Here is a 12,490-nt window from a genome sequence, read left to right as displayed (position 1 = left end):
GTAAGAGGGAAGAGTTGCAGGGCTGTCTAAAACAAACAGTGTTTCTGAGTGATATCTACTGAAATTACCAGAGAGGAAATAAATTCTGTTTTATTGGGCTGAATTGAAAAGCCACCTAGGCTGTGTATGCACTTATATTTCAGGATGAAGTTTTCAATTCATCCCCTCTTTACCACACAAAATGCCAATCACAAAGCAATCCTGTGTGTGGGAGACACGGGATTGCACACTAACCACTAAATTATATTGCCACAACAAGAGTGAGCACCCTGTGGATCCACGGGGCACATTGACTATTAGTGTCTGAAGTGAAGAAGAATAGACAGAAATAGCAACCACAGCTGGTGATCAAAGGCTCATTCAGGCTCCAGCTGTATAAATTACAACCTCTTACTGAGGAAGCTCAGTGATATATTCAAAAAGCAAAATAAGAAGCATGTTGCAGATAACAATTGAAAGAAACCAGCCAAATACCTGACTCCCACCAACCAAACTTCTCTTGCTCTCAGCTGGATCAGAATTTTACCTTAGAACAAACAATTGCTCCTAATTTGGCTTGAGTACAACAGAGAAGTGTTAAGGCACCTTCTGAGAGATACCTAGGAAAAAAGACATAGATATCTTACAGATGTTAGATATAGATGTATCAGACTTGTCTTCTGGACATACCCTAGTATGTCACAAACTCTCAAATACACAAACTATCTGAGAATATGAATTTTTATCAATTTAATAGCTGCAGAGACATTTCAGAATGTGGAAACGTGCAGAAAAGCCAGATCTTTTTAATGCAACTCTACTTGTGAGCCCCAAAGCAGCTGGATCACTTGCCATTTTCCATATACTGGGGCACTATTTGTCTGTGGAGTATTGCAGTTTCCAGAAATCAGTATGTGAAATTAATCAGCCCAAATATCAGCCAACATTTACAAATCAAATAGTATTAAAATGTGATAAAAGTCATGACTGAAAATTCAGGGGCAGCTAGAAAAAGATTTTTAAAATACAATTTCTCTGAAGTACTTGAGTCTAGAAAGATACACATAGGCAAACAGGGACAAAAACCAAGTTAAAGAAATCTGATGAAAAATTCTACTTCAACTGAAGTCTACATCTCAACATCTTATTAATGTCAAAGCAATATGAGCTGAGGCTCAAAGGCAGCAGGCTGAGTGAAGCCTTTGTTGTCATCCAGGCCCTTGTGATCACTATCCTTCCTGCAGTATTCCCACATGAAAAGTTATTTTTCAGCCTAGACTCAGCAGAGCTCTTAAGCACATGCTGAACCCAGTCGAATCAAGACTGGACAAGAAACAAGCTCTCATTCCATTAGGCCTTATAAAGCTCACAGCAGAAGTGCCCAGTGAAGTTATATGGCTTGTTAATGCTCTTCCTTATTAAAAAAAAAAACCCCAAACAATATATTTAATCCACTTCAGCAGAGTGCCTAGTGCTGTCAGGACCCTGACTGCACACAGAACTGAAGATAGGGCTACACTGGTTGTGTCCTCTTAGCAGAACCAAGCCAGCCTCAAGGAATTACAGCTTTTTACCCATTGCACTGAAAACTGTTGCTGACGAGCCTTCTCTCACAGATAACCTGGCATTCTGCAGCTCAGTTTAACTTGGCACTGGTCCTTCTCTCTGCTCTGAAAGGCACACAGAAAAAAAACCAAAAAAAAAACTGCTCTAAGATATTTACCAGTGAAGTAACACTGTGGAATAGTAAAGAAACATTGAGATCAGAATGGAAATAACAGAAGGACAGTTTTTTCAGTTGACTGACTCCACCCTTCCCCAGAATGAGATTTTGGGACATAATGGCTGGAATAAGACAGCTTTGTGCTTCTCTAACCTGATTTCACACTGGGGCAATTCATGAGCTCCTCTGTGCTGTGTCTGCTGCCAACAGACGCTCCTGCAAGCAAGGGTCCTTGGGATGCAGGAATAACTCATCACCTTCTGCCAGGACACACTGACAAGAAGGGACTGTCTAGGAATTTTTTTCAGTGGCTCCTACATTAGGATTTCTTGAGGCAAGGGTGAACGCCATGGAAATACCAGCAGCTTTGAGGCTAATTTGCAAACTCAAGCAGGTAACCCAGATGTGATGTCAAAGGCCCTTCATGTCTGAGAAGTGAGACTTTATTATAAACAGTCTTTATGAGGACTGCTTGAATTCACCTCCAGGGTTCTTTGGTCTCACAGTTTTGTAGAAAAAAAGTCATCTCCTTTATATTATAACACTCAGAAACCCACTTTCAGCACAGGAGCAAATACTGACTTATACTCATGCTGTCTCAAGTAGGTGCTTGCCTTTTTATAAACAAATTCACCTGCAGTGACTATAAAGCAGTAACAAGGCTCCCAGGGAATGCTATATATGCACGTGATACATGCTAGTGTGTTTTAGGAAAGTGATATAGATTTTGGAGATTAGAGGATAATAAAATGAAGAGAAATAACTCCTCATTTGAGTCTTCAAAGGAAAAAAACTACTGAGAAAAAAATGTGGATAGACTCCAGCCTTACAGTAATTCCCTTCCATTCTGCATCTGGCATCAAGTTCCTTCTGATTTCTTTACTCAGGCATATTTTCCCTCAGGGGAAATTCATTACGGTTAGAACACTGCCCGTGATTTCATAATACGTATTTATGGAGTTAATCATACTCACGTCTCTCAAGGCGTCTGTTGCTCTGCTTTGGTAAATTCCTAATTATCCCTGCAGGACAGCAGTGTCAATCCTGAGCCCTCCTACAGTGGCTTGCCATGTTTCATATTCAAGGAAAAGAGATGTTCTTTAGGTGTGTGATCAACACAGGCTGTCTGGTACCGCAGTGGGCAATTTGTAGTGTACAACAGAACTCTTCTGGTGTATTCACCTCCTGTCTTTTCCTGTGTCTGCCTGCTAGATTTCATCACAAGGGAAACAGGGCAGCCTTACTGTGATAAATATCCAGCATCAGTCCATCTTCCATATTAATTACTTCTTACTGACCACTGTGGCAAAGTATGTAATTGGTCACACTGTAACACAAAGCTGAAGGTTTTAGCCCAGATCTTCCCTCTCCACTAAACTGCTGCAACTCAGTAATGCTACTGAGGTAAAAATCTGTCTCAAACTGAGCTAATTCAAATTAAAGAAGTAAGAAATCACAGCACAGCAGCACTTCTCAGCAGACTCTAGTTTTTTCCCACAGGTATCTCTCTTTGTCCTTCTGACATGTATAAACTTGCTTCTTGATGTGGATGCTGCAGTTTGGAAACAACACTTTGCCTGCACAGTGAGCTCAGGGCATTTCTAATTAGAGCTGCTGCACCAGCATCATGTGTTTTAAAATACTATTGTAATAAATCCTGCAGCTGCAGATTCAATATTTCATAAAGGCAGGCATGACCTTGTTAGATGTAAGTTTGAGGGGGAAATTTGCTCTTAATTGAGTTCTGTAATAAAGCATTTCAGGGAGAAAGAGGACAAGCCTGAAAACTGGATTTGATCCTTCCGTCCTGTCCTCCGCTATGAATGAATGGGAACAATTCAGCATGCAGGAAAGGAATTTCTTGGTTTTAAGCAACATCTTTATAATAAGAATCCTCCAGACTTTCTCCAGTCTTAAGCACCACTTTATAGATTCTGGTTCCATGACGAACTCCATCTACAGAAGAAATACAGAAATTTTACATTTCAAAGACAGCAGGCTGAGGAGTTCAAAATGATCATTTGTACTATGACAGTAACTATAACAGCTGAGACTAAGGTGCAATGGCACAAGTTGCCAGCATGCACCTACAAATAACAAGGCACAGCTTCAAACAATTGAAAATGTAATAAAAAAAGAATTAAGCACTCTTTGGAGCTTCTGAGAGTCACTACAGTCTTTCTTCTCACTACTTTATGAGAACTTGAGCCAAGTTTGTTTTGTCTGGAAACATAGCAAAGAGCTTAAAGCCAACAGATTATGGAATAAAAGTAAGTAGGGAGCCAAACCCACATGTGGCAAGAGTGATATTGTAGGTTGCAGTGGTGTTGTACTAACATCCCCAAAAGCATAACCCATGCTGTAGGAAGCTAAAGGCCCTGAACCAGAATTCTGCTGTTCTTAGGCAGTGAAACTTGTGGGATTCCCAGTCATTCTCACAGCCTCTCACCCTCAAAAGGATGAAGCTGGCCTGGACAAAAAGAACAAAGGAAACACGGTGGTGCTGACCTGAGAACACACCAGCCTCACATTCATACTTACCTTTGCATTCAGCAAAGCTTCAAAGCAGAGAAAGAGGTTGTTCTTGTTTAGAAATCCAAATTTAGACATCCAAATGTATATCAAAGAATCCAAGTATCTAACCTCAATTTAGGGTGCTGCTGCCACTCCCACTTAAATTCCACAGAAGCTGTGGCATACTCACACTGTTCAAATTAGGCATTTATGTAACTGTCCAAATAGGAATTTTAAGACTAAAAATAAAGGTTGAACCCTGAGATCAGTTTGTTAACTAAACAAAGTCCTCTCTGCCTTGTGGCTTCTTTTTTCCTAAACGATCAAATTACAAGTGTTATCCTCAATCACTCACTCAGGATTCAGGCTTGAGCAAAGGATGTACAAAGCAACTGTTACAGGGACCTGGCAGCAGTGTGCAACAGCAAAATCAGCCCTGCCTTTGCACAGCTGATACAGACTGGAGGTCAATTTTTAAATACCAAGCCATCTTTGGATTCTGCAAAAGAGAGCAAGCACAGGAACTGCCAGGGTCCATGTCCCAGGAAGCCTTTTTGCAAGAGTTACACAGACTGCAGGTGAAGCATCTGGTGTGGTACCCAGGGAACACAAACAGCCTGACCATCTGGAGGAGCTCAGACCCACAAAGCAACATCTGGGAGAGCTTACATCTCTGTGAAGAATCAAATTTTAAAAATTTTTGTGCACCTTGATTTAGCAAAACAGTTGAGACTCTACTGGTAATCAGAAGAATCAGACACATTCAGCGAGCATATTGCTCCTTCCCATGAACAGCCCTCTGGGGAGACCCACCAGGAGAGAAGAGGCGAAACCTTCTCTAACTAGCTTGGATTGTACAAGTAACACTTATTAAAATTACTGCATGAAAGATCAGCTTGCCTATCTATGCAAAAATCAGACCAAGGCTGAAGTCCCATCAAGGATCTTTAGTGAGAACCTGGCTTCACTCTCAGTAACCTTCTCATGTACCATGAAAATCTTGAACACTTTTGCAACATAAACAGTAAAACTTGTTTAATAGCCATGCCAGCTTTCAGACTTTCCCAGCATGCTTGACAAAACTACGAATCAACAAAATAAAACAAGCTAGGGAGTGGCTCTAACTAAATGCCAATTACAGCAAGAAGAAATTCAATCTGCAGGAGCAAATAACAGCCCTTTCATCTTCTTCTCTTATTTTTTCTTTCTTTTTTTTTCCCTGCTGTCTTTATGCTTAAGACTAAAGCTATTAAAATAGCCAATATATTTTTAATGCATGGAATCTCTGCAGTGATATGTACTTGGTAATGCTTGACACAAGGGCCTAGGCTAAGTCTCATCAGCACCAGTAATTGTTTACCAGACACAACTATCCCATAGGTGTGAAATGAAAACCTGCACAAGTGACACAGAGAAAAGAACCACTGTCCTGGGGTATCACAAGGCAGAAGCACCACTGTGAAATTATTCTGGCAGATACTGGCACAGCTAATAACATGATCCTTTCAATCATACACATTAGAGTCTTCATGGCATCTGTAATTTGCTAAAACTCCCAATCTGCCACTTCATTCTGAGGAAATAAGGAGAAAGCAAGCTTGTACTCTGCCTGCCTGCACATACCTTGGCTCAGCAGCCTTTTTCACATCTTTTCCAGCATTTCTGCTAAAATACCAGGCAGGTATTAGCGGGCAAGCAAGAATGAGAGTAATTTCTGTTGCACACACATCAGGGGACAGCAGCACAGGCATGCCAAGGAAAATAGCTTTTGTGAGATTCCACACCAACACCTTCAGAAATACAGCAATTGTGATTCAGGTGCAAAGGTAAACCACTGGAACCATTTAAATGAACCCTGCATTGCTGAAATGCCAATTGTGTGAAACTGCTGATATTTCATTTTGATAAATATACTGCATCTGGTGTTCATGGCTTTGTGCTGTTGCCAGAGAGCTTTGGTCTGGGAGCCAGGCCAGTGTCTACCAAGTTAGTTGGACTGCTGTGGATACATAAAGATCCAACATTTCTCTGATTTAAAGCTTTCAGGCAGATTTTTCACAGACTTTTGTTTTATTTATAGCTAGCACGTGTAGAGAGAAATAAAACAGTCATTTAAAATGCTGTGCCACTGTGAGCCTATTTCTTCCAGTTTCATACTTCAGTACCTTATTTTGAAGCACAGAGATTTGGAAATTTGGTTATTTCTACATAAACATTCATTTGTGGACAGACAGAGATTCAGTAAGGGAATGCCTCTCCATTAAGAAAGGAAAAGGCCAGATAGTTTTGTCAGAAAAGCTGGAAACTTGATCCTATTTATGCAGATGGTCATTGTCTGTTACAGCCATGTAACAGTTAAGTGTTTTTCCTTTTCCCACTCCTTATGGCACAAATTCTTGCCCTTCTGTTACAGAAAGCTCTGATGTGGCAGTGGACATGCCCCTCGTGTTCAGACCCTTCAAGTTTTAAGGTTTTCTTCTGCTTCAAGGGATGCTCCCCCATCCCTCCCTACAGAAAATCAAAAGAATCCTGATCATTACATTGCTAAAAGATAAAAATCTGAAAATAAAAGGCTGTAGTCTAACAAAAATCAAACAAAACTAGTAAAAACAAAGAGTTTCTCTTCAGGGAATATTTTAAGTGTCTGCACAGACAAAAGTATTAAACAAAAGCGTGCACAACTTTATTTTGTGGGCACATGCAGGATGCTGGGCCATCTGTTGAAAATGGAAGGCTGCCAAATATCAAAGAGTCACACCTTGAGTCTGGAAGCTGAGCCCACATGGCAAATCCATACATTCCTTGTGGTGTCTGCATGCCATCAGCCTTTCCTTTACCTACTCCTCAGGTTTACGCTTTCCTGGCTGCTAAGCTGGATTGCTTCAGTTTTTATACAGGCAGAGCCCAATTCTGCAGAATAGCAGTGGCTGTTGCAGAGCTGCTAGCAGGATACCTGGCTGCATGCTTGGAGGTTTTCAGGATTGGGCAACATAAGACAAGCAGTATTTGGAAGATCAGGGTCCCCACTCAAAGCCACTGGCATCAGGAAATGGCATAACATTGTGTAGTTCAAGAAAAATTCTTCCATCTTTCCTTTCCTTAAGGAAAATCCTTAAAGGCAGAACTTTTACATGCCACCAACCTATACCGTGAAATAAACCTTGAGACTTGCATGAATATCTGACTTGATCAAAACTCTGCCATACTTTTAATTTATATAAGCCTGTTTCTTGTGTCTAAGTAGTTGAGAGTACGGGATGAGAGTTTCCCTAACTTGAAGAATGGTTAATCAGGTCAGGATGAAGGCAACAACAGTAAAACAAAATTTCTGGCAATCTCATTGAAAATCTCATACAGATTCCTCACCTTGCCCCTGCCTATAGCAGAGGACTTTATGAAGATCTTGGCTAAACAGTGCAAAAGTCATCATTATAATTGTTGAGCCCAAAAGGAAATAATTTCCAGCACCTACTGGCAATTGGCAAGATAACTGATACAGACTGCACTTTTTAGAGTTCAGAAACCTATCCAACATTAATGCTGGCTTTCATAAAGTTTCCTCAAATATAAAAATGATCCTTAAACTCTTCTATAATTTCAGTTTTTTAATGCAGATTCCTGCTGGCATACCCGTGTTTGGAGAAATCCTTTGGAAAGTGTCTGTTGTCAATACCACACCATTCATCAGCTCAAAAGCCAAATGGATTTCTCAGAACTCCTGCTTGTTCAGCCATCTTTCTCTGTAGTCCTCCCAGTGGGATAGAATGAAATCAAATTCAAACTAGGCTTTAAATTATTAAGTTGGAGATAATTGAGTTTGGAAAGTCATACTGGAGCATGATCATGCTGGAAAGAAGCTGAACAGGATTTGAGGTGGGGGAGCAGGAGGAGTGAGCTGGCAAGCCTGGCCAGTGAAGGTGTCCCTGCCCAGGGCAGGGGGCTTGGAACACTGTGGTCTTTAAGTTCCCTTCCTACCTGAACCATCCTATAATTCTACATCACATTAGGTGCAGAAATTTTCTCATAGTAAAAGGCACAAGCTGCTTTCATTCTGGTGGCACAGAAAATAATTTCCTGCACATCTAAGGACGGCATCCTTTTCTTTCTCGAAGGAATCAGGCCCTAAGGTGATCAAAAAATCCTAGCGAGGAAATTACCTCATTTCTAAGGGACCTATATTTTCCAAATAAAAGAAGCACAAGAAGAAGGTGGGTTTACATTATTAACTTATCGTGACTCCATGAAACCTCCAGTAAGGGACAAAGCTGACTCGGTTAGAATGGCTGTGTTGTTCTCACCACAGCCTTTAACTTCAGAGTAGCACACACAGATTTCCTTGAGGGAAAGGTATTTTCTGGCTCAGTTACACCTGCATCTCTCGTGAAACGAGGCATTCATATCCATTTTAAGTGGCAACACAGAATGTTCACCATTCTTTCACTCCCCCCTCTCTCCGGCCGCCATCGAGGACCACCATTCTCCCGCATTTGTCTAGATGGAAGCAAAGCGCTTCTACAGCAGCTTTCCTCGGGCTAACATTCCGGTTACCTTCTCAGAAAACCACACCCCGCCTTTGCAGAGCTGCAGGAAAAAAAAAAAAAAAAAAAAAAAAAAAAAATCCGCTCTGACCGCTGCGGAACGAAGCAAAGCGATGCGGGAACTGAAAAAAAAAAAAAAAAAAAACAAAAAAAAAAAAAAAAAACACCAAACCAAAACCCCGCGGCGGTGCCGCTGCGGCCGCCCAGCGAGCTCCGTGTCCACGCTGCCGAGCCCCGCCGGGCTCGGGGCCCGTCCCCGGGGCGGGGGCTCCGCTCCCCCCGCCCCAAGCCCGGGATCGCTCCCGGCCCGGCCCCGGGCTGGCCCCGGCCCCATTCCGGCTCCTCACAGCAGCGGGCCCCACCGCGCCTGCGCGGCGCGGGCGCCATGGCGCGGCCGGAGGGGCCCCCGACGCTGCCCGAGCCCCTGCGGCGGCGGCTCGTCTCCTTCAGCAGCTCCGTGTTCAGCGACAGCCACCGCGCCGCCCTCAGCGACCTCCCCCGAGCCCCGCCGGGCTTCCCGGGCTACCGCGCAGGTACAGCGCGGGGCCGCGGCCTCGGGCCGGCCGGGCGGGCCCGGCGCTCCCGCGGAGCCGCCGCTCGCAGGAGCCGCTGTGGCCGGCGGCTTTGTCCTGGTGGAGCCTGCCCGGAGCGGCGAGCGATGGCTGCGCCCATCGTACCGCCCCGGAGCTTGTGGAACAACCCTTTTCAAACCCGGGCCGCCGGAGCAGCCCTGGAAATGCGCACGGTGCGCCTACACAGAAAGGCCGTGTTGGTTTCAGCCAAAATCCAGTGTGAATCCATTCTGAGCCGGTCAAATTAATCAAAAATGTGTTCTTATTTCGAGGCAGGAGTTCCCACTTCCTTTGTGTAGTAACGCTGCTAACGCTTACTAGCTCTTCATTAATCAAACATTTCACAAACAACTTCTATCTTTAGTCTTCTTTTTTTTTTCAGCTTCCTCTTTGGAGGATGCTCCTATGTTGATACCCAATCCACTGAAACCAATTGCAAATTACTGGACATCGGGATTTCAAAAATTAAGTTTTACACGTACGTGTCTTAGCGAGTTGCTGGAGCGATTGGCCATTGCAATATTGTTTGGCTTTTCCATTAATTTTAGCAATCCCAGCAAATAAGCATTAATTCAATTTAGGGATAGAAAAATGAATTAGAATTGGCTTATATTGCTTAAACATTCATCCAAACGCAGTTTTAGAACTTGCACAGAATTTATAAATAGCAATGCCATGTCAAGGAAATCTTTAATATACCTAAACACTGTGATCACAATTGAAATTTGAACTCTTGGCTTCTCTGGTTTTAGGTAAATTTTTCCTTAAGTCTGACCTTGTAGGTCTATTACAAAATTGTAAGTACAGAATTTACTGCCCACAGGTTGGAGTTTGAGGCTTGCTTTTCTCTACATTGCATTGTGTGAATGTGTTTTGTTCTCTACAGGCTTGAAAGGATGAGCTTTAGTTTGACACGTATTTGAAATCGCTTAAGAATATGATGAATTACTGGCTTCAGTCCAAGTGTTTGTTTAAATAAAAGGTTGAAAATGAAGAGTGGGTCGTGCAAGCCTGCTCTCTAGCAGCTCTCTTGAGCAAAGCCTCAGTCAGAGATGGTGGAGTAAGCTAAAAGCCACCAGGTAATCAACAACTGGACACTCAACTTGAATATATGACTAAATGATAAAAATGCTCTGTCCCAGGAACCAAAAGGTACCTTGGATTCCAGGAGGTGATGTAACTCCAGATAGGGTGTGAAGGTTTCCTCTGGATAAATAAAAATATTTTTCTTAACATTTAATTTGACTGGGAAGAGTCAAATTACTGCCCTGCATGCAGCTAAGATGAAGCAATATCCTTCTCTTGTATTTACAGCAGAAGTGATAAAATCTCCTTTCTCTCCATACAGATTGTGAAATCCTTTCCAGTTTGCCACTGCAGATGTCCCTCTATTTCAATGTTTATTTCTTCCCGTTTTGGTGGCTCATCACAGTTGCCATCCTCTACCTGAAGGTGAGAAGGAAGGAAAGTGCTGGTTTGTAAATGTATATTACATCAAACATCCTTGTGTGGGATACAGCTCACTGGAGTTAGAGGTTTTTACATTGATTTGGGAATTCATGGAAACTGGAGGTTCAGGAGTGTTTGAATGCCACTACTGTCAGCTGACAGTAGCACAGCTAAGTGATTAAATCTTAATTTAATTACAGAGAGCATGGCAGAAACTTTTGCTTTCTTCTTCCCCTCCAGTATCCAGTTTTATCAGATTATTACAAGTTCATCCTGGTCACCATCATGATCCTGGTCTCTCTGACAGAGCTCATTCGACTCTACCTGGGATATGTGGGCAATCTCCTGGAGAAAGTAAGTTACCATATGTACATAGTAATTTCTGCAAGAATTTCTGCTTTTAATTTTTTCAACATTAACTGGCAGGCATTTTATTTAAGAAATACAAGTTGTGGAGATGGTTATTTTTCTTCAGTTGCGCTCTGCATCTTCTCCTCCCTTGGCATTGGCTTCCACTTAATTTTGTGAATTCCGAGTAGTTTTCCCTCAGAAGAGAGCTCTCTCACTCCCTAAAATTGTTTTGTCAGAAAATATAAGTACGCTTAAAAGCACAGGATATGAAAATATGAAGCCACCTCACTTTGCCTTTCCGCATTACTTGCCGGCTTTTGAAAAACCAAAAAGAAATGTGTTTTCTTCACAAATTTTGGGTTTTTTCATCCCAGCTGTCAGGTTTTTAATAGGTGATGTCTCCCTATTATAGGTGCCTGAGCTGGCTGGGTTTTGGCTCCTGACCCTCCTCCCGCAGTTGCCTATAATCCTCTTCTTGCTATTCAATGAAGGTCTGAAAATCCACTCTCTGGAGCGAGCTGTCCACATCATCTTCGCTGCCTTCCTCTCCTTCCAAGTGGTCGCGGCCTTTTTCGCCCTGAAAAGGATGGTGAACACTCTGGCCACTCGCTTCCGCCTGACCGAGTTCCACCGCCTGGAGGAGCAGCGCCCCAGGCCTGGCCTTTCCAGCCTGGCCACAGGCAGCAGCTCCCGGGGCTGGTAGGGCTCCAGTGCTGCCCAAAATCATGCCCCAGGGGCCTCAGGAGGCTCCACACCCCGAGGTTGCCACGGTTCTGTTTCCATTTTGTTGGGTCATTCTTTGCCTTCTTGCCTCAGAGGTATTAAAAAATTAGATCTTGCTCAAGAGCCAACATTAAACCTCCGAGGCTGGAACTCCTTTCTGCAAGGAAAATCAAAGCCAAGTGCATAACTGACTTGAGTGGACTGTTTGTGGTCTGAGTCAATTTGGAGAGTTTTACATGCTGTAAAGTTGTGGCAATTTAAAAAAGAAAAGAAGCCTTTTTTCTCATTGTTTGCACAAAATCCTTTTGTTTACAATAAATCTTTTCTACACTTTTTTTGTGTTGGTAGCAGTTATTGCTGCACATATTTAATGTCTGATACCTCAGTTAGGGAAAAAGCCCAGCCCAAAACCAAAACGAAAACAAAAGCCCCAAGAGATCTTGAGGCTCAAAAAGAAGTTAGTGAACAAAGACTACACTTTCAGAGACGGTCTTCTAGTTAATTCCAGCATTAGAAATTCCTTACTACTGTACTAGTTATGCAATTTCAAAGGTATTTGTTCCACAAAACTCATCTCCTTTGGCTTAGTTCTAACTGGCAAGTCAGAGTGGTGCCATTTTCCCAGACAGAGCAGTAACAAA

General features: G+C 42.7%; 1 protein-coding gene across 2 annotated transcripts; it reads left to right on the top strand.

Moving 5' to 3' along the window:
• The first annotated feature begins 9,050 nt into the window (after positions 1-9,050).
• TMEM17 (transmembrane protein 17) lies at positions 9,051-12,168 on the top strand. Of its 2 annotated transcripts, XM_058835335.1 has the most exons (5): positions 9,051-9,287; positions 9,709-9,804; positions 10,675-10,778; positions 11,016-11,129; positions 11,539-12,168. In XM_058835335.1, the coding sequence occupies exons 1-5, from the start codon at positions 9,140-9,142 to the stop codon at positions 11,827-11,829; spliced, it is 753 nt and encodes a 250-aa protein (XP_058691318.1). In that variant the 5' UTR covers positions 9,051-9,139; the 3' UTR covers positions 11,830-12,168. The 2 variants fall into 2 exon arrangements, with proteins under 2 accessions (XP_058691318.1, XP_058691319.1); XM_058835336.1 differs by lacking the exon at positions 9,709-9,804 and having other exon boundaries at positions 9,054-9,287.
• The last annotated feature ends 322 nt before the right edge of the window (positions 12,169-12,490 follow it).

This window comes from Poecile atricapillus, chromosome 3 (assembly GCF_030490865.1).
Source record: "Poecile atricapillus isolate bPoeAtr1 chromosome 3, bPoeAtr1.hap1, whole genome shotgun sequence".
Lineage (NCBI taxonomy): Eukaryota > Metazoa > Chordata > Aves > Passeriformes > Paridae > Poecile > Poecile atricapillus.
The sequence above is the reverse complement of the archived record's forward strand: the minus strand, read 5'-3'. Positions and strand labels throughout refer to the sequence as shown.